A 25,619-nucleotide genomic window follows, 5' to 3' on the forward strand; every position below is an offset into this window, starting at 1 on the left:
ACTTAAATCTCACGATAATAAGAACAATCCAGAAGGATATATTAATAAAAAAAGAGGAACAATAAGAGAGCTTATTTTAATTTATTTACGAAAATTATTTGAATGTGGTATATATATGCTAAATTTTTTTTAAGAAGGTATACGCTTTCTTTTAAGGCTGAATAGGTATATGCTAAAAATTTATAATGATATTCGATAATATAAATATTTAATTAATCGCAATAGAATAGGAAACAAGCAATCATGCTAATCGTCTTTCCTCCAGTAAGAAATAAAATGAGTGTGATAATACTTTTTTTTATGCTAATCATGCCAAAAAAATTATAGATAACAAATGTATTATATTTTATTATCTTTTTTATAACATAAGGTTTTTTATCTACCACTAGCATTATGACGGGTCTGTCTGTCCGCTCTTTTTATTGCACTATTGTGTATAAATTTTGAACAATAACTTTATTGATGCCAATGTAACTGAGATAAAAAAGAAAGGACCTCATTGATCGTATATATATTTTTTTTCTTTCTGGGATGATGAACATTAAATCATTAACAATAAAAGCTTCTTACAAAAAAAAAAAAAACTTCTTACATCTCTCTATTTGGCACTCTCACTAAGAAAGCTTCATACATTTCTATTTATAAGTTTGTTATTGTAAAAGCTTTTAATGGTAATGTTCATCATCCCAAAACTAAGACGATCAAGGAGGTCGATCCTCTCGCATACTCCAATCTATAGTTGGATCAAATGCAATATTTATGGTGCTTTCACAACCCAAGACTTGTTGTTTGGCGATCTTCAGAGATGAGATTATAATGCTTCCTTTTTGTAAGGTTTCACAATCAATAATGGAAATTCTATTGCTCTTCATGCTGAACTTCCAGGTGCAATCAATGAGATAGCTTACAAAAAGGGTTGGCATCATTTTTTGTTGGAACGAGACTCTTAGCTGGTTAACTTGTCTTTCAAGTCTTCTTCCATTGTTTCTTGGCAGTTAAGAAACTGTTAGATGGGTTGTATGGAATTTGTTAGATACAGTTAAATCAAACCAAAAATGCCTTTGAATATTCATAGACCATTAAACTAATTTCATCAACACATGATAATTTATCTTTAACAGGAATAGATATTTACTCGTTTATATGAAATCTTAACTGATTTATGTTCCTTTTAATCATACTAATATATGTTCCATTTAATGGAACAGAATAATCCTGTAAATATCAGGTGTACTGATATAGTGCTATGCATTTAATTTTCCTTCCAACAAAAGAACAAACATGCTTGATTGAATTTAATGATAGCATTGAATCTGATGGACCTCATCAATCACATAGGTAAATTGAATTAGAACCAATGAGGGCGTATCAAAATATAACATGGGCTATAGAAAGATACCAAAATATAAAGAGAAATTGATGGTAACATAACAGAAAAAATAAAAAGACACTAAATAGAAAATCAAGTTGAATAAAGAGAAATTGTATGAAAGAAAATAAATCCAAAGATCATAACTTGTTAGATACAACTTCTCAAAAGCACCAACAATCTATTAATTAAACTTGGCCGCACATAGTAGTATGTAGTATTGGTTGGACTACATCAAATTCCATGCATTCCATGCTGCAACATCAGTTCCAAGGCACAACATTTGTCCCACACGATCGAAATGTGTCTGAGTAGGAGATCAAACGAAGGTTGAATCGACAATTGTGTTGGCATATTTCTTCAACCATCATAAATCTTTCTTCATTCAAACCACAACTATAAACTTTTTCCTCGGTAGCAAAAACCAAGAGATCTCCATTTGTAACTGTAAACCCAGTAACTTGAGGATCTTTCTCTTGTAATCCTAATCCTCTCACTCTAACTTTCAACACTTTTTGCCATGAACTCAACTCATAATCTTTTAAATACCAAACAGTAAAAACTGACTTTCTTAATTTCACCAAACAAATAGATCGTTTCGAGCTTGACACCTTACCCCAGTTGAATATGCTCAAGTTAGTCATGGTATGGCAACCTCTAATGGCTTCTCTTGGCAACCTCAGCATTGTTGAGTTTCCATTCTCGAGATGATAAGACATTATGTATGGCTTGTAAAAAGGACTAGGTTTTGCAAAATAATGAGAACAATCTGAGATAAAATGAATGGCTTTGTTGTGAAAGACGTACATGTCAAAGTTCATGTTTCTTCCGCCAGCAAGGAAACCATTATCCATTGTTTTCCACACACCTTCCTTTTCATGATAGACACTGCATTTATAGCAATTGGATGACCATTCCATTGGATTCTCAAAAAGAAACACCTTGTAGTCATCTGAAGAGCAATCTAACATGATGTTTATATTAGCAAAATTATGATTGCTTTGAAGTGATTCTGGGGTAGGAATGAAAGACCTACACTTGGTGATTGGGTTAAATATGAAAAACTCAATTGGACCATGATCATTAATGGTTTGGCAAAGAAGCAAACCATTACTTGAACCAAAGATACTAGTTGAATTTGATAGGAGTCTAAGAACCTTCTTAGGAACACCAGAAGATTGTCTGGCTTCAGGTAGAGGATATAACTCAACTCGTTTTTCATACTTTTGGATTATCCGTTCGGGTTGGATGAATAAGCATGTGTCATCCCTCCCCAATAAATTACGAGACTGCTTTCTTTTGAAAACAGTTTCTTTTGGAAACCCAGAGACTGAGTTGCAAGTTGAGTCGAGCTTGCAAACGCTCTTTGCCGGTAGCCATGAAAATATCTCAAAAGCAATATCTTGAGGGATTTCCATGGTGTTGTTGAGAAGGATGAAGAAAAGGAGGAATATAGGAAGAATAGAAAGTGGGTTGACGGGTGAAAAAACAGGAGAAAAAGAAGAACAGTGAATAGTAAAAGTTTGTTATCAAGCTTTGTGGAATAGAGCAAGAGATATATGTTTGTAGCTTTGAGGAGAAGGCGTATATTTATAACTACGAAGCCCTAGCTTTATATGACTTAAATAATGCTTATCAAGTAACAAATCTTTTTTTTTAATAAAATTAGGAACAAATCTTCTCATAAAATATTTCCTTCAAAATCTTTTGTAACAAATTTTTTCCTTTGAAAATAATTCCTTTCCAAATCTCAATATAAGTCAACTAAAAAACAAAGATATGCTTATGTATATGTGCTAACAAACTGAGCCGTAACAAACCATTAATCTTTTGACAAAAGTAAGAAATAGAAAAGAAAAAAAATTGTAACAAACTTTTGTTTAGGAGAAAATTTTAACAAACCTGGAAAGCAAAATAATCAAAATAAATAATCACATTTAATCCCATCTCTCCTTTATCAAACGGTGATACTTTTTGCTAAACTAGACATAGATTTAGTTTTATTTCCTTCAAAAAAGATTTGTCTTGTTTCCTTAAAATAAAAAGAGATTTAGTTCGTTTTTTAGAGCAAAAAAATTTAGTTCGTTAAAAAACTATTTGACCAATTTTTTTTTTTAGAATAAAAGAATGATCACTTAGAAAAACAAATCTGTTTTAAAACACAACTTTCAAGCCAGTAAATTGAATCAATCCCATTGTTTGGATGACCAAGAGTAATTGGCATCAATTCTTCCTCCCAAGAGTACAAATTATTATGAAGGCTCTTTCAATATAACTTAGATGCTCTTTTGAACTGAATTAGTGCTTTCATCAACTTCGGTGTAACCTTTGCAACAGGCTTCACAATAATCTCTTCTAGCACCGGAGAATATAGAAGTAGAAATTTGATAAAATTTAATTCTGACTGGGTACCAGAGATGCCATCTATCGTCACATGTCGCACTCGGAATGTCATGACCGACCTTGAAAATATATCTTTCCAATAATAGGTGGCAGGTGTCGACAAAGGGACAGTAGCAACATCAGCTCGTAGTGCCTACATGCAATTGTTACAGATCCATGGATCAAAGGGGGAAACATAGCATGCATAAGAGAGATATAGAGCATATTAAATCTCTGAAGTTAACATTGTATTGAGTCATATAAAACATGGAAAATGAGATACAACAGTCTCTTATGAATCTACTGCACTGACAATATAACCAACTCTACCGAAATTTCTATTGATTCATAACTTCTGTTCGCAAAATTGCAACTCACATCTACAAGTCTTAGAAACTACTTTCAAAGCTAAACAATAGATAGATACTTAAAGCAAAAAAGTTTTCATATTCCATAGTTTAATAACTACATAAAAACAAAAACAAGATGTGCAAGTGCAACCACAAATCAGGAAGAAAAGCAAAGCAAAGCTAAACTAAACGAGTACTCACAGATATTTTAAATTTTTGAAGGTTAGGTGAGCTTCTGAACAAACAAAGAGCAGCCGAAATTTCCTCCATGTTATCAAAGTTTATGGTTAAGGAAAGAAAACTTAGATTAATACAAGGTGTAGGTAGCTTTTCTGGCAAAACACCTGCAGCCAAATACTGAAGCAGGACAACAAAAAAAGGATTTAAATTAGAATATAATGTACACACAGATCATGAGTTGTATACACATGATTGTGGATCATATTAGCTTCTGATCAAGACTTTTCAAGTTTCTGAAGCCTTCAATCGTCGTTGGAGGTTTAAGCAAACACCCATTTAATTTTAAAGACTGTAAACTTTGACATGAGAATAAAAGTACATGATCAACAATTTGCAAAACCTTGTTTTCGATAATAGCTAAATGGTCTCCGGATGTTGCAGCAGGGACATGGACAAGTTTTGTATCGAATACAAGATTTGGAATTGTGTTGGTGGATAAAACACTTGTTCTCACTGCTTCCCTAATCGGTAAGTAAGACAGAATCTGATCTGTTACATCACCTGGTAACCAACTAATTCTATCTCCGGTTCCGCATCAAGAGTAGACTTTGTTCGTTTCCTTTCCTTTAGATAGATACATTCATATTGAAACAAAGGTACAAACATACATGAATCAGACAACAAATTAAGTTAGAGTATATATATATGTATCTAAGTATGCAAACTAGAATCATAGCTAGGTCCACATAGAGAAACTTTCAAACTAATGTAACTTCATTAACTTAAAAATAGTACAGTTAATTGTACAGTTATTTGTTCTTCAGATTCAAGTTATAAAATGGTACAATTTTTGTTTTTTTTAACAAAATAAAATGGTACAAATATAATCTTAGACATTGAAATTCAAGGGATGGAATGCATATTATTATATTACACATAAGGGTAATGTTAACCAGTGCCCCGGGGCACTGGTTAAGGAGTCAAATATAGTAAATATTACATTAAAACTTGTGATGTCAACTCTTCAAAAGCATAAAAAGTGTTACTTTCATTTTAAAACTTCCTTTTTTTAGTTTCCTTAACCTGTGTCCGGGGGCACCGGTTAACATGACCCTACACATAATAAGGGTTTCAGAAATTAGCATGTCAAAGCTGCAACCGATTGGGTAGTTCCAGTAAAAAAGTGGATGGCGATCGCAAGAGAGAGAAGGGTTTGTTCCAATTTGAGATCAAAAAGGGGTTTATCTATACTATATATACATATCAATCAATTAATATATATATACTATATATAAAGAAACTACCCCTTTCAACACTATTGGGTTGGATTTTTCTTTTTAAAAATACCCTTAATTTTCAATACAAATAACACGTAACAAATAGATAAGAATAAATTTAAATATTAAAACAAATGTAACAAACGTGAGCAGAAAATATTGTTTAAGATTGGACTTAAATCCTCTAAAAAAAGATTAGTAATAAACGTGAGCAAAAAATAATTTTAAAGATTGGACTTTAAATCCTATAAAAAAAATATTAGGACTCAAAATATTTTAGAAAAAGATTTGTTAGCATTATATTAAATATTAATAAGTAGGGTTCTCACAGTTCATAGTTCGTTCCCGTATTGTTTAGTTTTTCTTAACCTCTCTTAGCCCTCTGCATCAAAATTTAGAATTAACCTATAAGTTTTTTTTTCTTTTTCTTTCATGTTACAACTAATCAAAGTCGATTAATTTTATGGATTATTTGACTTTGCTGGTTTATAAGTGATTATGATTCAAATTGTTTACATAACAATAGTTTGATAGTAATTTCGAGTTTGAGTGATGAATCTGCCCTGCACTCTTCAATTGCTTTCTTTCATAGTGTTATTTATTTTGAGTAGTCAATTACATGCACAGCAGCCACTGTTAACAGTACAACAAAGAAAATAAATCAAGCCCCTTACACAAAAACCTCTAAGAACTTATCCACGATTATTAAATAAAATCATCCCGTGGTATAGAGCAAGCCATTCTATTTGGTTTATTGGGATAGGTTGGAATTAATGTTTAGAAATCATCAGCGATTGGAGTTTTTAGGTTCTATCTAATTTTTGTGTGAACCATGTACCCTATTTTTTGTGTTGACAATTTGGATAAAATTTGTTGCATTAATTCTAGGTAAACTTAATATTTCTTTGTTTTTTTTTAAAAGAAAAAATATTGGTTTGTTAGAAAAATTGTAATAATCTTTATTTGCAGTTAAAAAAACATAACAGATACAACGAAACAATAGAAATACATAATTACAAATTATGGGGAAAATCACATAAATTATTATTATAGAAACAATTGAAGTGATCACATAATAATAAGATCAGCATAACCAAAATACATAATCATATCGACTCTACGAAATTAATTTTTTCCAATCGTATCGACCAATTCATAGGTTAGACTTATATTCATTTTTTTGGTCTCACCACCAATTAAATATTGGTTCGTTGTTATGGTTTGCTACTTTGGATAGAAATATATTGTTAAGGCATATTACAAAATTATTTATAAATCAAAATTATACAAACAAACATAATAAAATAATTACATGGGTTAGCACAGTGGAAAGAGTCGTGCCCGTCTTTCCGCTAGTACTATATATAAAGAAAACTACCCCTTTAAGCACTTTTTGGATGGATTTTTTCTTCCAAAAATACCCTCAATTTTCAATATAAATAACACATGTAACAAATATATAAGAATAAATTTAAATATTAAAACAAATGTAACAAACACAATATGAATATATATATGTTTGGTTTTTTTCCTTTATCACTTAAAAAGTGTAACAAACGATGAGTATATTTATACTTACTTTTTCATTATTCCAATTATACTCTTAAACAACTTTTTCTTTAGTGTTAAAGATTGTTGTTGTAGTTGTCATTAAAAAAAAGAATTTAGATTATATTTTTTGTTATAGTGTTGATGTCATTGAAATAGATAATTATGGTTAACATTTATGTTTTTAGTTTTAATCAAAATCAAAATTTTATAATAAAAAACACTGTTCATAATTTTTAAACGTTAATGCAATAAAAAAAAGCGGAAAGACGGGCACGTGAGTGCCCGTCTTTTCGCTAGTAGATATAAAGAAACAAGAACAAAAGAAGAAGGGGGACATAAACCAAAACCTTCTCATACGATAAAAAAGCAAAACAAGAAAAACAAAGCAACAAAACAACCAAAAGAGAGCAAGGAAAGAAGCCAAACCCACAGATAGAACTCAAATCAATTTGGTGGTCTGCCCCTAGAACGAGTGTTAGGAACCTGAAAACGTTTATGCACTTTTTTTTTCTCTGTCTTAGACACCTCAATAAAAGGCTCTTCTTCGGCAACAGAACGGTTCTTCAAGTAGTTGATAGCTTCCTCTCTTTCTTCCTCATCAGTATAAACCAAAGCTCACTTGCACAAGCATCCTTGCTGTTCAAATATGACTGCAAAATCTTCAAGCCATGAGCAATGTTAGGATTTAAAACCTCGTTAGAAACCTCTTGATTGTAATCTAAGTCTGTCACAACGTCACTCCAAGGACCAACAATGCGCATATCAGGAAGTTTGTTGCTCTGTTGGTCTTCACCTTGTATTTCAATCAATGGTTCAACAGGTGTTGATTGAACCTAAATTGCCCCAACGGAAGTACTAGAATATAGTTCTTTCTCAAGGTTTATAACATCAACCACCAACACATTAGTTGTTACTTCCGTAGACCTCATTATGTCAAGAATAATAGGATCTTCATCAACCAGTATTACTACAACCTTGCACATGTCTTTTAGGGACATTCTTAACAAGATTATCTTTAGTGATCACCATTTCACGAGCAATTTTGCTGGCAGGATCTTTTTTACAATGATTCGATGAATCACCAATAGAATTGCAAGTGAAACAAAACTAAGGTGGATGTTCATACTTAATCTCAATGTCAAGAAAAATTATCTCTTTCAACACACAGAGTGTCAGGAATAAATCCAGCAAAATTAATATCTACTAGAACACAAGCATAATGATCAAATGAATTGTTTATAGTATTCTCATCAATTATTATAGGGGTACCAATAGCCCCAGCTATCTCAAAAAGGATTCTATCTTGCCAATATTCTAATGGAAGATAATGAAAACGGACCCATACCTGACTATGGGTTTGAGTCTGATTGGAGAGATTAAAATCCAGAGACCAACACGATAAGTGTAACAATCCAGGCTTCAAGTTCCAAACGTCATTCGACCAGACACTTCTGATAAGTGTCAAGAAGTGTTAATTTCTTGTTGTATTTCATGCACTTTTTGTTACTTGTTTTACAAGTTATTTAGGGAAAAGCCGAGATAAAAGTGATAATTGTCTTATTACGCTTTAATTGCCTTACTTTACCCAATTGTGCAGGATTTGACCTCAAGACACTAAGCAAGTTTGAAAAAACCAAGAAAAGTGCAAAAGGGCCGCAAGTACTACACTGCTCGCGAGTCGAGCACAGCAGCTCGCAGTGGCAGCATCAATTCAAGCCAAAAGCCGTGAGCACCCTCTTGCTCGCGAGGCGAGCAGAGCTACTCGCCGTTGCGAGTAAGGGCGGTTTGACCCTCCCAGGGTGACGTGGCATAATCTTAATGGTGAAGGAAACATAACTCGCCATGGCGAGTAAGGCAGCTCGCGAGGCGAGCTCAAGCATAGTGGGAATTCTATAAATAGCCCACTTGCTATTCTTTGTAAATATCTTAGGAAATATCTAGGGTTTTTAGCTTTTCTTAGTTCTTCACTTTTTAAGATATTTTTATAGAGAGAAATAGGGCAGTTCTTCATAGAGTGAGAGTGATTTTGGAAGTTGGATCTTTCTCCTTTGTTGAGACATCACAAGGTGTAATGAATCTTTCCTTTTCAATCCATCCTTGCAAGGCTCCCATGATGATGTGTAGCTAAATACCCTTTGTTGGGATGAGAGGTACTTGATCCTTGCTAAACATGTGATCTTTTGATCTTGTAATATATGGTTCTAGCAATTTATATTCAATATTGTTGTTATTCTTGTGTTAATGCTTTCAATGAGATTCAAGATGCTTTGGACACAAACTCTTGAATCTAGAGCTAGAGTAGCAATATATCTTAGGTTAACTTACTTGACATCTTTGTTAATCTTGTGATAATCACCATAATCAAGAGTTAAATGCTTTCGGATACTTAATCAGGCTGGACACGGTCGATTAGGTTATTTGATCGACTTTGTTATCGTTTAAGGGATTTGGACACGAATGTTTAAACGATACCTTAGAGTTAATTATATCACTTTGGACACGAAGGATAGTTTAGAATTGATTGTGATAATGTTGTTTACAAAGCTAGAATTCGTATGGATCATTAGGTTACGTGTGACGCTTGATTAAGGAACGCTACTCCTAACAAGTTTCAAACCTTATTTATCTCATCTTTTACTTTTTGCAATTAGTTTAGTTAGTTACATTTCAATTCAAACAAACAAGTACTCTTAATACTTGGAATGATAATTGATGTTAAACTGTCCTTGATAACGCACTATTCCCTGTGGAGACGATACACAAATACTTATCTTGTTTGATGCTAAAAACGACTTTCATCAAAATGGCGCCGCCGGGGAATGGTGTTTAGTTATCATAGATAGTACGATTGATTTATCATTTTAAGCATTCGTACATAATCCGTAAATAGTTTTCTTTATTTGATAGTTGTTTGTACTAACCCCTTGTTGATAAACAAAGAAAAGTTTCTTGTTAGTTGTTTCCGTTTTAGCATCACCACCTAGCCAAAATCATGGCTGATCATGGTTACTTCAACTTCTATACTCCACCCGAGTATGAATCCTATCCTCAGTATCAGCAACATTCTTATGAAGATGAGAGATACAAGGTGATAGAAAATACTTTGAATGTCTTCATGCAACAATCCATGATAAACATGCAAGATACCAACCAAAGATTGAAGACTTTATCACTTCAAATTGGGTCGATTCAAGCACAAATCATGGATAACCAAGCCAACAATCAATCCACTCTTGGAGAACAAGAAAATAATCCAAACATGTTTGAGAGAGTTGGAGAGATTGTTGAAGAAGTTGTTGTTCAAAATGAGGTAGTTACAACTGTTGATATTGAAGAAGCAACGGTGGTTGAGAAAAAGGAACGGTTACTAATTAAGGAAGATTTAATGGTAACAAGAGGGAAGAAGATGAACAAGGTAGAAATCGATCGAGTCATTGATGAAATTAACGCCTTGTTCAAACCAAAGCTAGGGAGGTCATGGACTCCAAATCTTTTGTTCCTAAAGTTCATGGAATTCCTACCAAAACGTAGGGTTTCGAAAGATGATGTGCTATCCGTTTCATTTTGGCCGCCCTAACCAAAAAGGCATCGAGCTAACGACGTTAAACAAGCGCTAGTTGGGAGGCAACCCAACTTTGTAAGTCTATTTATTGTATTAAGGCATATTAAGTATTAGAGTCATGTGGATGCATCAAAACCTCCAAAAGCAGGAGCCAAAAAGAAAGCCTAAATCCAAAATTGTTACCACTTGCGAGGCGAGTAAAACTGCTCGCCACTGCGAGCAAGCTTGTAGTCAGCATGGTCAACAACCAAATCACTCGCCACTGCGAGTAATGTTTCTCGCGAGGCGAGTAACCTCAGTTGGGCAGTTACACATCCCAAGGCCACTAACTCACATTAACTCCCCCATTATTTTCCTTAACCACCCATTTTTGCCTTTCCCTTATCATTTTCGTTTTCTACTCTCTCTCTCATCAAAAATTTTCACATTCTTCTCTCTATTATCAAAACTAACCCTAAATCTTCAAATTCTAACCAAGTCCACTTAATCTTTTCTCTTTATTTTGCACTTGCATTAGTTTAATCATCCAACAGGTTTGAATCCTTTCTTCAACTTCTATTTATTTTCAATTTTGAATTCATGTAAACCCTAGGATTAGAAGATTGATTTTTGTTGAAACTGTTGTTCTGATTTAGCACCCATATGCCTAAGATAAAACAGAATCATGTACAATTTTGTATTGTTTTTCTTTCTAAGCCACATCTTTTGATTAACCCTTTTGTAAATTTTTGAAAATAAAAATTAGGGTTTTGTGGCATAAAATCGAATTACAAAGCAATGGCATGATTCAGTTCATCTTTAGGTCATTACCAGGGACAAAAATGCTGTATCTAGGGTTAGAATTCATGAAACTTGAAAAAGAATGGATTTTTAAAAATTCTGGTTCACTCGCAGTGGCGAGCTTCATCACTCGCGAGGCGAGTGTTCTTCCTAACCCAGAAATTCATCTGCTTACTCGCCACTGCGAGTAGAGCTGCTCGCGAGGCGAGTAGCTTCAGAACCTGAAAATTTTTTGTTCTGGTTTGAAGTTTTAGTGATGCCAATTGTGCTGATTTGTTTCCATACAGATTTTTAACTGTTATATTGTATTGTGTGTGGATTTCCTGTCTGTTTTGCAGGTATGGCTCCTAAGAATCCTCAAAAGAGAAAGAAGGGTAAAACCTCTGCACCCCAACCCTCTAGAAACCAAAGCTTTGACTCAACCAAATTTAAAACCCGTTACCATCAGGATAGGTACGTCGAGTTACTCGACCAAAACATGTGGGCTGAGAGAGTGTTTAACATAAGCCCTAACGGACCTTACGGGGAAATTGCTAAACTTTTAAAAGATCAAGGGTGGGATAGGCTATGTAACCCCATCACCAACCTAAATGCTGAGCTTGTGCGTGAGTTTTACGCCAATGCTCTTCCTGAAAACCCCCTCACTGATGCCTTTCCATATGAGACTGTTGTCCGGGGTCACACCATTAAATTTGATAGGGCAGCCATCAACAAATACCTTGGCAATCCCTTCGAACTACCCCGTGACCATGAGTATGATGAATTCCACACAAAAAGAAACTTGGGGCACTTTAAGGTTGATGAAACTCATGAAGAAATCAAACGATTTCTTTTGCTTGAGGTTTCAACTATGACAAGAGTGAAGCCGGGAGAGAGCATTGCTGCCAATACAAATTCATGACTAACCCAGCCAAAATCATCCAGAAATTTATCCTCTATAATGTCATGCCTAGTAGCCACATGTCTGATTGTGTTGTGGAAGTGTGCCCCCTCATTTACTATATCCTTAATGGCAAACCAGTGGACATAGCTCGAACCATTGCTTGGGAGTTGAGGAAAGTCACTTTACAAGGGAAAGGGTGAGCCATCAGCCCGCCTATTCTTCCCCGGTCTCATCATGGGACTCATTAAGGATACCGGTATGAAGCTTCCTTCTGCCGTTCATGAGAAAATTCGCAACCCTATCAATGATATTTTCATCACCCATTTCATCATGGGTGAATCTAAGAAAGATAAAGGTAAGGGTAAGCAAGCTTCATCTTCTTAGGCACCTCCTCCACAGGAAGAACCCATGCCATTCCAACCCACTGCTGCCTTTGATTTTGCTAGCTACGTTCAGTGGCAGCATCAAAGCAATATGCACACTTGGAATATGCTGACAGCTCAAAACCGTGCAAACACCTACTTCCAACAATCTCAGTATGTCATGCAGCAGCAAGTAGGCTACCCACAGGAGGTGATGGATCAGTTCATGACACCACAGGCTTTTCAGACCTATGTTAATTGGCCTGAGGGCATGCCAGGTCCATATGGAGGGGTTGGAGACTTTGCAGGGCATGAGGATGCAACCATGGGAGAAGATGTAGGTGGTGATGAGGATGATGATAGAGATGATCCAGCAAATGTACCGAGTGCTACATCTACTCACGATGGATCGGATGATGACATGCAATCTTAAGGAGGAGGAAAAGTCCTGAAAGCCAGTTCTTCATAGAGTGATTTTATCAAGCTTTCATTCATTTCTTGCTGTCTTCCTTATATTTCATTTGCTTTCTCTTATGATACTTTTTGAACAATGTTACTTCTTTTGTGTTTTGATTTGGCACTAATGACTCAGTTTATTTTTGAATTAGTACAATTGTATTGTGTTATGTTGTATTGTGTTTCGTTGGCACAATTAATTTAATTAGTATTGTGATGTTCTTATTTATCTTAGTATTGTTTATTTTCGTATTATGATTAGTTAAATTCATGTTTAGCATTTTTTGTATGATCAAGTACCCTTGTGGTTTTAATAGCCAAAGCTTAAATTTTAATTCTCAGATGATTGATATTGATTCATAGTTGTGATTAAAAGCGCAAAGCCAAGGTACAAGTTTCCAGTTTTTCTAGGTTTTTACTTGAATATGGAACGAGTACTTTGTGCAAATTTCATTTCATTTAGTTATTTACAATAATTTATTTGTTTGTGAACCACGTAGTACTAGCCTAAAGTGAGGAAACCTCAAATGTTTGTACATATGCAAGGAGACCGGCTTTCATTGATTAACTCGGTTGTTTTATGTTAAATCCAATAATTGTTTTAAATTGTGTGAAGGCATGGAAGTGATCAAGGCACATTTTTGTTTATGAGTGAAACTTACTTGACCACAAATAGCCTACCTTGTGAGAAGAGCGAGTATTTGCTAACCCACTTGAGCCAAATGAATCGGAGTCATCAATTATGAACTGTCAATTCATAAGCACAATGCTCAAATGAATTGTTTATAGTATTCTCATCAATTATTATAGGGGTACCAATAGCCCCAGCTATCTCAAAAAGGATTCTATCTTGCCAATATTCTAATGGAAGATAATGAAAACGGACCCATACCTGACTATGGGTTTGAGTCTGATTGGAGAGATTAAAATCCAGAGACCAACACGATAAGCGTAACAATCCAGGCTTCAAGTTCCAAACGTCATTCGACCAGACACTTCTGATAAGTGTCAAGAAGTGTTAATTTCTTGTTGTATTTCATGCACTTTTTGTTACTTGTTTTACAAGTTATTTAGGGAAAAGCCGAGATAAAAGTGATAATTGCCTTATTACGCTTTAATTGCCTTACTTTACCCAATTGTGCAGGATTTGACCTCAAGACACTAAGCAAGTTTGAAAAAACCAAGAAAAGTGCAAAAGGGCTGCAAGTACTACACTGCTCGCGAGGCGAGCACAACAGCTCGCAGTGGCGAGCATCAATTCAAGCCAAAAGCCGTGAGCACCCTCTTGCTCGCGAGGTGAGCAGAGCTACTCGCCGTTGCGAGTAAGGGCGGTTTGACCCTCCCAGGGTGACGTGGCATAATCTTAATGGTGAAGGAAACATAACTCGCCATGGCGAGTAAGGCAGCTCGCGAGGCGAGCTCAAGCATAGTGGGAATTCTATAAATAGCCCACTTGTTATTCTTTGTAAATATCTTAGGAAATATCTAGGGTTTTTAGCTTTTCTTAGTTCTTCACTTTTTAAGATATTTTTATAGAGAGAAATAGGGCAGTTCTTCATAGAGTGAGAGTGATTTTGGAAGTTGGATCTTTCTCCTTTGTTGAGACATCACAAGGTGTAATGAATCTTTCCTTTTCAATCCATCCTTGCAAGGCTCCCATGATGATGTGTAGCTAAATACCCTTTGTTGGGATGAGAGGTACTTGATCCTTGCTAAACATGTGATCTTTTGATCTTGTAATATATGGTTCTAGCAATTTATATTCAATATTGTTGTTATTCTTGTGTTAATGCTTTCAATGAGATTCAAGATGCTTTGGACACAAACTCTTGAATCTAGAGCTAGAGTAGCAATATATCTTAGGTGAACTTACTTGACATCTTTGTTAATCTTGTGATAATCACCATAATCAAGAGTTAAATGCTTTCGGATACTTAATCAGGCTGGACACGGTCGATTAGGTTATTTGATCGACTTTGTTATCGTTTAAGGGATTTGGACACGAATGTTTAAACGATACCTTAGAGTTAATTATATCACTTTGGACACGAAGGATAGTTTAGAATTGATTGTGATAATGTTGTTTACAAAGCTAGAATTCATATGGATCATTAGGTTACGTGTGACGCTTGATTAAGGAACGCTACTCCTAACAAGTTTCAAACCTTATTTATCTCATCTTTTACTTTTTGCAATTAGTTTAGTTAGTTACATTTCAATTCAAACAAACAAGTACTCTTAATACTTGGAATGATAATTGATGTTAAACTGTCCTTGATAACGCACTATTCCCTGTGGAGACGATACACAAATACTTATCTTGTTTGATGCTAAAAACGACTTTCATCAACTTCTAAGATCATCAGTAGTTGAGAAACGAAATTAAAAAAAACCCTACCCAAAGGAATCATCCTCCATCGATAAAGAGGTTTCCACAATTGTAAGAGTTTAGTGTACAAGTCTTTAGACGATAAAGGCTTATCCCCTTTAGACAACACTAATCTACCATGGAGGTAATTGCTACAATTAGCAAGACGAGATTGGTAAACATCCTCCGAAATTTTGATTGAAAGGAAATTACCTTTCAAACGAGGTTGCAGAAGATCAGACAAAGGGACGTTCACTTTGTTGAGAAGAGCCTGTGCAAAACTAAGAGTTGAGACAGGCTTCGGCGTAGGATTCAGCGTATGTGAGACCAAGCAAGGCCAAGGACATACGAATTGCGCCGTAAGAGCAGACATAGCCAGACCTTCGAAACCTATAAAGCAAAAAACAACAATCTGCAAATAGCAGAGAACATATTGCAGTCAAACACCCAAAACAGCTGCGCAAACAACAACATATTGCAGTATCAGATCAAGCTCCAAATTAAACCCAAAACCAAGCCAACAGGACCAAAACGGAACAATCAATCACACCCCAAAGTCCACACTGCCAGAATCGACACTATGTACAGTCAGAATCCAGAAAACGAAGAGATTGCAGTATCATATCAAGCTCCAAATTGAACCCAAAACCAAGAGGAAGCAAAGAGACTGTGTCTTGAAGACCGGCGAACGCAGAGAAACGGAGATGAGAGAGATCCGGAGAATAGGTGACTGGCAGGACCACCGTGTGAGGTGGCGCCATTCAAACCCTTGTCGGGTTACTGTTCATCGGAGTCTACCATGGGTTACACGACCTTTTCCAATAAAAAAAAGGGGGTAAGATTGTATTTTTGGTAGACATTTTTTTTTTCCGATAAGGCCAAGAGAAAGGTTATGCATCCAGGAGAATCTGAAGCATCCCAACTAGGTTACCTAACAGAAGCCCTCATCCTCTACTACCTTTCCAATACGTAATATTAAGTTTTATAATTAGAGAATAGATTGTACGTCCATGCTAATTTTAATGAAGGGTTAATTTTGCCTTGAATCTGTTAAATATATTTTGAATCTGTTAAATATATTGATTTCAAATCTAATTTTTAATTTACAACGATCGTCAATATATTAAATATTATTGACTCTAAATCAAATTTATAATTTACAAGAATCTGCAATATATTTATTTATTAAATAAATTCTTCCCTCAAAAAAAATTATTAAATAAATTCTCACTCTCTATAAAATTTACAAGGATCTACAATATATTTATTTATTAAACAAATCTCTACTCTCATGTAACAAAAAAAAAAATATTTATTTATTAAATAAATTCCCGCTCTCTATAAAATTTACAAGGATCTACAATATATTTATTTATTAAACAAATCTCTACTCTCATGTAACAAAAAAAAAAAACGAATTTATACTCTCTATAAATACACATAAGCATGCTTGTTCGACAAATCACATTCACCATGAGTACAAGAGGTAGTGGAATCAAATGCATAGCCTGCACCATCACGTCAATTTCCTTGATTTCGTTGGTCATCTTTTTGATCGTTGCTCTCTCACCACCCTTCAATGTCAAGTTCGACATAACAAATATCTCCCTCATGCAATTCAACCTCACAAGCAACAACACCCTATATTACAACTTTAAGGTCAACATTACATCAAGAAACTCCAACAACCATGGAAAAATATATTATAGGAGGATCACTGCAGTTGCATGGTACAAAGATAATGATTTTGCATGGGTGAGTTTGACACCTTTTGTCCAAAGAAAAAAGAATACTACTTTACTTGGGCCAATAGTGTTTGAAGGGAACTATATGATCAATCTCAAATCGAAACAACTTGATGAATATAAGGAGGAGAGACGTATTGGAATTTACAATGATTTGGCTGTGGATTTGGAAATCAAAATTAAATCTAAATATGGAGGGATCAAGAGTAGCCATTATCCACTTGTTCAATGTCGTCGCTTGAGAGTTCCTTTGATTTCTAATGGTGAATCATCACCTACTTTCAATGTTACTAGATGCAAGAATCGGTGGCAAAGACAAACATTTTGGTTATGGTTGTGGCATTCAAGTTCAAGGTCAAGGTCAAGGTCTAAATCACGAAGAAAACGGTGATTATTGCATCGAGTCATATGCATGACAGTTTAATAAAACTATTATATTTATCTCACAAAATCTACTTATTACTTTTATCTTTGGTACTTGTATATAATTTTTATGGTAGTCTTTCTATTGCATAACTTAATGTAATGGTTTTCTCAGTCTATTAATAAAAAATTAGACCTATTAAAAGTGTGAAATTTTATTTAGTTTTCGATTGCATGTCAATTTTCATCCAAAAATATATTGCACTACATAAAGTTCTAGACTTTTTGAAAGAACATAAAGTTCTAGACTTATATAGGGTTTGTGTACGGAATTGTCATTATTTTGTTTTGAAGGGATTATGATTCTCGGTGAACCATAAAATTTCCTATTAATTTATAACCAACAAGATATGCATTAATTCGTTTCAAAAAAAAAAGATATGCATTAATTTTTTTAATGGAAAAAATTAATAATTAGTTGTTACACTAATATTTACTTACACCACAAAAAAAAAGACTAATATTTACTTCTTCTTTCGAATTTAACTCAAAATATTCAACTACTTTCTTAAAGGCATAGTTTTCGTCGTGTAGTGCTCTATGGTAGGAGAAGAAGAAGGGACGTTACCCGCATGACTAGTTAAGTGGGGTGATGAGGGAGTGAGAGTATAAGAGAGGTTTTTTTTCTTTTTCTTTTGTACACTAAATGCATGGGATTAGTAGATATGTGTGTATGGTGAGGTATGAGAGTAGGGGTAACATCCCATCCCTTATCCCTTATTATAAAAGCTTAACTTGTCAAGCTGGTACTAAACCCTAATCAACTTAAATTTTCCCTCCTAAGCTAACCTTAAATGCAAGCTAAAGTGCTAGCTACTCATCCATCCCTCAAACTTTTCAAATGCTGCATTAATTAATAGTTTGTGACTTTGCATAATCAATGTTGTTTTAATTGAACCTTTGTGTATATGCACATTGCTCCATAGTTAATTTTTGTTTTGGTATTGTTGTTTGACTGTTGTGTGTAGTTGGGATAGATTTTTGGGTTGGCTCTAATTTGATTTTGTTGTTGCTCAACGAAGTTCCTAATTTTTTCTGTTTAACATCATGTTCTATGTGAATTTTGACTTTTAGTGATTGCTTTTGAACGCTTATCATTTTGTGTTTGCAATTTGGTTTTCTACGATTTAATTGTAAGAGAGTGTATATGAATAGACTATCTACAGACGAACTTAGCATTGGCAAATTGTGGAGAATAAGTGCCCCATATAAAGGCATATCTATGTAGAAGTTTGTCTTTTCCATATATTTTTTAGAGAAGTTTAATTTTTTTTTTCCATACGCTGGTGCAAAATTTTGATAATGTACCAAATACCAATGGTCGACTGATTTGTATTTACAGTTTGATTAGACATGTTGGCTATCATATAATGTATTATAGAAAACTAAGTACCATTAGTAGAATATATTTAAGGGCGAGAGTTTTGGCTAGAGCTGCCAAGGAGTTATTCCTATGCGGAGAGTGACCGAAGATAGTTCTATGTTTGGTTCTATGTTCTTATATGCTCTTTTAAAAAGTATACTGATTATGACTTTTGTTTATATGGTGTTTAAGAATTTATTTACGGTGCCTATATGTATGTAGTATAATTAAAATCTTTTTGTCAAACTTTGTTAGGTATCAAATGTCATTTTGCACTCTATAAAGTTTGAAAATTTGGTTTTGCTACCTTAGACCATCTCTGTAAGTATCTTGACACTCCAAAAGTTGCATAGTTTGATGTTGAATTGCAGCAATTTGCTAATAATGCCTTTTAACTGCAATGTCTACAATCAGATGTAGTTGCCAATTTTGAATTGGAAGAATGTTTTTTTTTTTTTTTTGAAGAGAGGAAGCTTAAAGCATTTCATTAATCAATATGTGTTCAATACAATCTGGTATTACATATAATAACTGGAAACTAGCTGACAATGTAGCCGCCTTAGCTAAAGCATGAGCTGCCTCATTTGCTTGTCTCCGTACAAACTCTACCTTAGAGTTTTCATAATAATTCCTAAAAAGAGATTGACAATTTTGAATGATATTTCCGAACTCAGTTGCATCATGATTTGTCGATAAGAACTTATCAACAACCTTTTTCGCATCCATCTCAAAATCCATCGGACCAAGATTAAGCTCGTGAACCCATTCTAGAGCAGATAATAAACCAAGAGCTTCTCCTATATGAACTTCACAAATCGGACTAAACCATTCAGTTTTAGCCAAGACAAACGTACCTGTGTCATCTCTTATATACATTCCTATACCAACCTTGTTTAAGTGCTTAGAGAAAGAGGCATCGATATTGCATTTATATCGACCTGCATCTGGTTTCTTCCACTTTGAAGTGCCATCGGTATTATGTATCTTTGAAGGTTGTTGCTGATAGGATTTAGCTACTTTCCAGTCTTGTAAAAGTATTTTTGCACGTTCCAGAACAATAATCTGCGCTTCAATCACATCATTTCCAAACCTTGTTATTCCGTTGCTTCCAAATGCTCCAAAGAATGCAACAGAACAGCGGTGCCTCATCAGCATTTAACACCTGCAACAATTGGAAAATAACACTTGCACTATCCTGGCCTTGATTTATCACATTATTCGCAGTATTAAAGAAATCACACATGCTCCAAATATTGCAGCTACCAGGGCAACGAAAGAAAAGGTGAAGACTGTCTTCCTCCACCAGATTGCATAAAGCACAAGTCAGATCACAATTAACCCCTTTGTCTTTAATGCGTAAACGTGTTGGTAAAGTGTTTCGACAAACACGCCATATGAAATTTTTCACCTTGGGAGGAATTTTAAGCTTCCAGATCAGATCCCAGTGTCCTTGTGCCTTAAAATGATTCACATCAAGTAATTCTTGCATACACATTTTATATGCACTTCTGACAGAATACTCATCGTTGTTTTCCTTCGTCCAAACAAGCCTATCATCATGAACTGAGGGATACAAAGGCGTATTCACCACCTGATTCACTATATGTTGATCAAAAATAGAAAGTAAGAAAGAAACATTCCAAGCTTTAGCTTCCGGAATAATACAATCCGAAACTTTGAGATTATCAAAGGGTGTTGAACCGTGATTTTGAAGTGTAAGGTATCCATTACCAACAAGCCAATTATTATTCCAAATTGGAATTGAGGACCCATCACCTATCTTCCACCTGCTTCCTGCTCGAAGAATGAATTTAGCATTACAAATACTTCTCCAGACAAAACATGGATTATGCCCCAAGGAAGATTCAAAAAAATTACTATGCGGAAAGTATCTTGCTTTGTACATTCTAGCTATAAGTGTTTGAGGATTGGTCATAATTCTCCACCCCTGCTTACCAAGCATAGCAAGATTAAAAGTCCCTAAACTCTTGAATCCCATGCCTCCATCTTTTTTGTGCATAGATAATCTGTCCCATGACATCCAATGGATACCTTTATTTTGAGCTCCTGAATGACCCCACCAGAATGAATTCATCATCTTTTCAATCTCATCACAAAGAGATGACGGTAAAGTGAATAAACTCATAAAATATGTGGGAATAGATTTTAGAACATATTTAATTAAAACTTCTCGACCTGCTTTGGAGAGACATTTACTGCTCCACGAGTTAATCTTCTTCCACACCCTATCCTTAATGAAATTAAAAGTTGCTTTCTTGCTTCTTCCTATCATAGATGGCAGACCAAGATACTTACCAGTGCCCAATACAGCTTGAACTCCAAGAATATTAGCTATACTATTATGATCCGCGGTCGAAACATTTCTGTTGCAAAAGATTTCTAATTTCTGGAGGTTAACTGCTTGACCTGATGCTTTTTCGTAAACTTCCAAAATTTGCTTCATTTTCTCGGCTTGATTAGTGTTTGCTCGAAAGAATAAGAAGCAGTCGTCCGCAAACAGTAAATGGGAAACAATTGGTGCCCTGATACAAATCTTTACCCCATTAATATCTCCTCTAGCCTCTGCCTTCCTGATGAGAGCTGATAACCCTTCTGCACATATGATAAAGAGATAAGGTGAAAGAGGGTCACCTTGTCTCAACCCTCTACCTGGTATAATGGGACCAGCACTATTACCGTTGACAAGAACAGAATAATCAACAGTTTCGATGCACATCATAATCCAATTTATCCATCTATCAGAAAAACCCATTTTTATCATAACCCTTTTCAGATAACTCCAATCAATTCTGTCATACGCTTTACTTATATCAAGCTTAAGAGCAACATCTCCCAATGTACCTTTGACTTTAGACTTCATATAATGAATGATCTCTATGGCTGCCATAGTATTATCTAGGATAGATCGACCCGGAACAAATGCATATTGACTATCAGAAATGCACTTATTTAAGACAACTTTGAGACGATTTGCTAAAACTTTGGCTACCGCCTTATAAATCACATTACATAAGGCTATAGGTCTCCAGTCTTTCATAGAAGTTTGAGACTCACCCTTCGGAATAAGAGCTATGATAGTCGCATTGAGAGTTGGAGGGAAGCTACCTGTTTCTAACCATTGACAACACTGGTGGAATAATTCTTCGCCACAAGATGCCCAAAATTTTTGGAAAAAACCAGGATTGAATCCGTCTGGCCCCGGACACTTATCTGCCTTCATGGAAAAAAGAGCTTCTTTAAATTCAGAAATCACAAAAGGTGCTGGCAGGTTGTTGTTATCTTCAATGGAAATCGAAGCTTCAATAGCCTCAATGACCGGCTCGGTGTCACTAATCTGTTCCTGAAACAAATCAACAAAATAATTTCGAGCAACATCACACAATTGATTTTCATCAATAATCCGGTTGTTATCTGGATCCAACAACGAATGAATTTTGTTAATTTTCCGTCTTGAAGAAGCCGCGGCATGGAAGAACTTAGTATTAAGGTCTCCATCCCGTAACTAGTGAGTCTTCGCTCTTTGACGCCAAAAAGCATCCTCTTGAATTAACAGCTGAGTCATACGACTCCTCAATTTATTAAACTGATGAATATTATCACTATCCACCTGACTCCTCATTCTATCAATTTTCTGGCGACAAGTATTAATTTCACGCTTCAAATTATGAAAATTGTTTCTGCTCCAGTCTGTGAGATCAGAAGCACAATATTCCAACTTATCAACAATCGGGCAAACTCCATAGGAACTCCACTTATCAGTGACGAAACTACTAAAGCCGGGATCAGCTAACCAGGCGTTCTCAAATCTGAACCGAGGCAACACTCTTCTGTTATTGGATATCGACTCACATGAGAGCATAATAGCGTAGTGATCCGAAGAAGGTGCTGGCAGATTCTCAAGAACTGCATCAGGGTACTGAATCTGCCAGTTTTCAGTAGCAAGAGCGCGATCAAGACGTTCCTCAACAGCTCTGGTGGTGCCAAGACTTTTAAACCATGTATAAAGGTAACCTTTTGTATGTACATCAGCCAGCCCAGAATCACAAACAGCATTTCTAAAACCATTGATAAGCCAATTCGCCCTTTCAATATTACCCTTCTTCTCATGAGGAGAAAGAATATCATTGAAGTCCCCTATTATACACCACGGTAAATTTGAAACATTTGCAAGTTGTCTCAAAAAATTCCATGCCTCCCGTCTTCTGCTATTATTAGGGAAACCATAATATCCAGTAAGACGCCACTTACCTTTATTAGTATCTGTTATCTCAGCATCTATGTGATTATTTGAGTAATTAGAAATTGAGCAGTTAACCGACGAATTCCAGTACAAAACAAGACCACCACTCTGACCTTGTTTATTCACAGTAAAACAGAAATCAAACCCCAAAACATACTTTAATTCCTCAGTTTTATTACTTTTAGAGATAGTTTCACAAAGATAGAGGATATCCGGTTTATAAACACGGACAAGGTATTTTAAACTAGGAATTGTACGGGGACTACCCAACCCCCTACAATTCCAACTAATTATTTTCATGGCTGCTGGCGGGGCTGATTTTCAGCCTCCGCCATTACAATTGTTTCAGTAAATAAAGGATTGTTTTGCAGAGTTATAGAGTTCACTTCAGCATCACTACCTTCATTCACATAGTCCAGCACCATATCACTTGCTTCCTGTTCAAGTACAGCCACCATGCTTGCATTATCTGCCTGAGTTGTACTGGGTCGAATTCTCTTTTTCACAGCAGGGCCAGATGCTTCTTTTGCTTTACCTTTACCTTCACATTGTGTATTTTGTGTCTGCACAACCTGTAAATCACGTGGGCCATCCCTTATCACCAATGGTCCAGTAGAAATGTGTCTTGTCATTACCGGTTTCTTCTTACTTGCGCACACCACCCTCCCTGGTTCAGAAGTTTGTCCAGCATCTCCTTCATTCAGCAGAGCCCCATCAGTTATGGAGAATTCAGAACTAGTCACTTGGTTGCAGCCAATCAATCTCAAGCTCCCATCATTTCCTGTTGAATTATTATGTAACGCCCGTCTTAATTATTTACTTAATTTAATGAGGATTTATATATTTATTTATATATATATGATTTAAGAATTTAAATATGTTTGCATGATTTATAGATAAATTATGTGATTTTCTAGAATGACGTGAAGTATATTGATGTTGTGAAGTTGTTATGTTGGTGTGACTTATTTTATTATTAAATAAAATAAGATATGAGAAATAAAATAAAAATATTAGAATTGGGCTGTGATGTGTAAAGAGTAAGTTTAGAGGTGAGAAGAGTAATACGAAAAGATAAATAGGGCAAACATAAGTTAGAAACGTTTTTACGTGAAACGCTTTTGGAGAAAAGGGAGAAAAGTCAGAAAAGAGGAGAACTAGAGGGAGAGCTGCGATTTCATCATAACCAGGTAAGGGTGAGACTAATTTTCAATATTATTAAGGGTATAATTCTATAGGATGAATTTAGCATGATTAGGTTAAGTTTTGGTGAGAATTGAGAATTAGGTTTAGGATCAATTTTGATGAATGAATCAAGAACAGATGTTAGATTGATGCAAAATTAGTGTACAGACCTTAGATATGACTTAAGATGATAATTAGATGCTATTTGGATGAAGGAATCATGAATATAGGTGAAAAGTTGTGATTTTTAGGTTTCTGGCCGTACTGACATTCATCGCTCGCATCTGCGAGCAAGAACACTCGCATCTGCGAGCTAGAACCCAGAACTCGCAACTGCGAGCAATGCAACTCGCAACTGCGAGTGACCTGTAAGCTCGCAACTGCGAGCAGAATAACTCGCCACTGCGAGTAAAGACTTAGGAACCCAGAATGCACGTTTTGCTCGCCATTGCGAGCACAGTTACTCGCAACTGCGAGTTAGGCCGTTAGTTGCCCAAAATTGTTCTGATGCGATCCTTTCGCACGTGTAGTCATGAGTTGATCTTAGAAGTAAGAAAGAGGGTTGTTTAGGATGCTTTCAGAAGTCCCAGAAGTCTGTTTAGGTGACTGAGATTAGTAGTGGTGTTGTATAAGAATTATTTAAGATGCTTTATGATGATAAGTGGTTATGATTCATTCCCTTTAATGTTGTTATGTTATTTAAACACTGTTTTGCGATGTAAATGTTGCTGGTTGCTGCTGTTGACTGTTAGTGTCTTGAAGTTGCATGAGTCGGTCTATGTTGTTGGAATTTTAAGAAGTTGTCCATGATTATGAGTCGTATGAGTTGTTCACGTCGTCGTCTAAGTCGTTGGAAGTTTGAGTTCATTGCATGCTCATTAAAGTTGGGGGCTTTAGGCCCGGCAGCCTTTGTGCTCATTAAAGTTGGGGGCTTTAGGCCCGGCAGCCTTTGTGCTCACACGTTGAAGAGCCTATTATGCTCATTTTGTTGTTGATTGGTACCACATGCATTTGCATATCAAGAAGTTTCATGATGTTTAAGTTGTCAAGTTGTTGTTGAGTTGATAGAGTTGCATGGTGAAAGATGAGTTGTGTTGTCAAGTTGTTGTTGAGTTGATAGAG

The 25,619-nt window shown here is 35.3% G+C and overlaps 3 protein-coding genes and 1 pseudogene across 3 annotated transcripts; 1 reads left to right on the top strand and 3 right to left on the bottom strand.

Moving 5' to 3' along the window:
• Window positions 1-1,632: 1,632 nt before the first annotated feature.
• On the bottom strand, window positions 1,633-2,854 carry LOC146946507 (uncharacterized). The gene has a single exon (XM_085748238.1). The coding sequence runs from the start codon at window positions 2,785-2,787 to the stop codon at window positions 1,633-1,635; it is 1,155 nt and encodes a 384-aa protein (XP_085604364.1). The 5' UTR covers window positions 2,788-2,854.
• Window positions 2,855-7,672: 4,818 nt separating this feature from the next.
• Window positions 7,673-16,281, bottom strand: LOC146946508 (uncharacterized; annotated as a pseudogene).
• A 481-nt stretch (window positions 16,282-16,762) lies between these two features.
• LOC146946509 (NDR1/HIN1-like protein 10) lies at window positions 16,763-17,656 on the top strand. The gene has a single exon (XM_085748908.1). It carries the CDS (start codon window positions 16,967-16,969, stop codon window positions 17,654-17,656), a length of 690 nt encoding a protein of 229 aa, XP_085605034.1. The 5' UTR covers window positions 16,763-16,966.
• A 1,869-nt stretch (window positions 17,657-19,525) lies between these two features.
• Window positions 19,526-23,612, bottom strand: LOC146946510 (uncharacterized). Its single transcript, XM_085748239.1, has 3 exons — window positions 22,680-23,612; window positions 20,293-22,412; window positions 19,526-20,195 (listed from the first exon to the last, which is right to left on the bottom strand). The coding sequence occupies exons 1-3, from the start codon at window positions 23,610-23,612 to the stop codon at window positions 19,526-19,528; spliced, it is 3,723 nt and encodes a 1,240-aa protein (XP_085604365.1).
• Window positions 23,613-25,619: the final 2,007 nt, after the last annotated feature.

This window comes from Medicago sativa, chromosome 2 (genome assembly GCF_051527215.1).
Source record: "Medicago sativa cultivar Bolivia chromosome 2, Bolivia_mono, whole genome shotgun sequence".
Lineage (NCBI taxonomy): Eukaryota > Viridiplantae > Streptophyta > Magnoliopsida > Fabales > Fabaceae > Medicago > Medicago sativa.

What these genes read in the sequence shown, in the direction of transcription:
- LOC146946507 (XM_085748238.1), bottom strand. Translation starts at nt 2,787, where the DNA reads ATGGAAATCCCTCAAGATATTGCTTTTGAGATATTTTCATGGCTACCG.
- LOC146946509 (XM_085748908.1), top strand. Translation starts at nt 16,967, where the DNA reads ATGCTTGTTCGACAAATCACATTCACCATGAGTACAAGAGGTAGTGGA.
- LOC146946510 (XM_085748239.1), bottom strand. Translation starts at nt 23,612, where the DNA reads ATGAAAATAATTAGTTGGAATTGTAGGGGGTTGGGTAGTCCCCGTACA. An exon ending in TTGATAGAATGAGGAGTCAG is followed by an intron (nt 22,413 to 22,679) that starts GTGGATAGTGAT and finishes GATTTGTTTCAG; the next exon opens with GAACAGATTAGTGACACCGA. An exon ending in AGCTGCAATATTTGGAGCAT is followed by an intron (nt 20,196 to 20,292) that starts GTGTGATTTCTT and finishes AATGCTGATGAG; the next exon opens with GCACCGCTGTTCTGTTGCAT.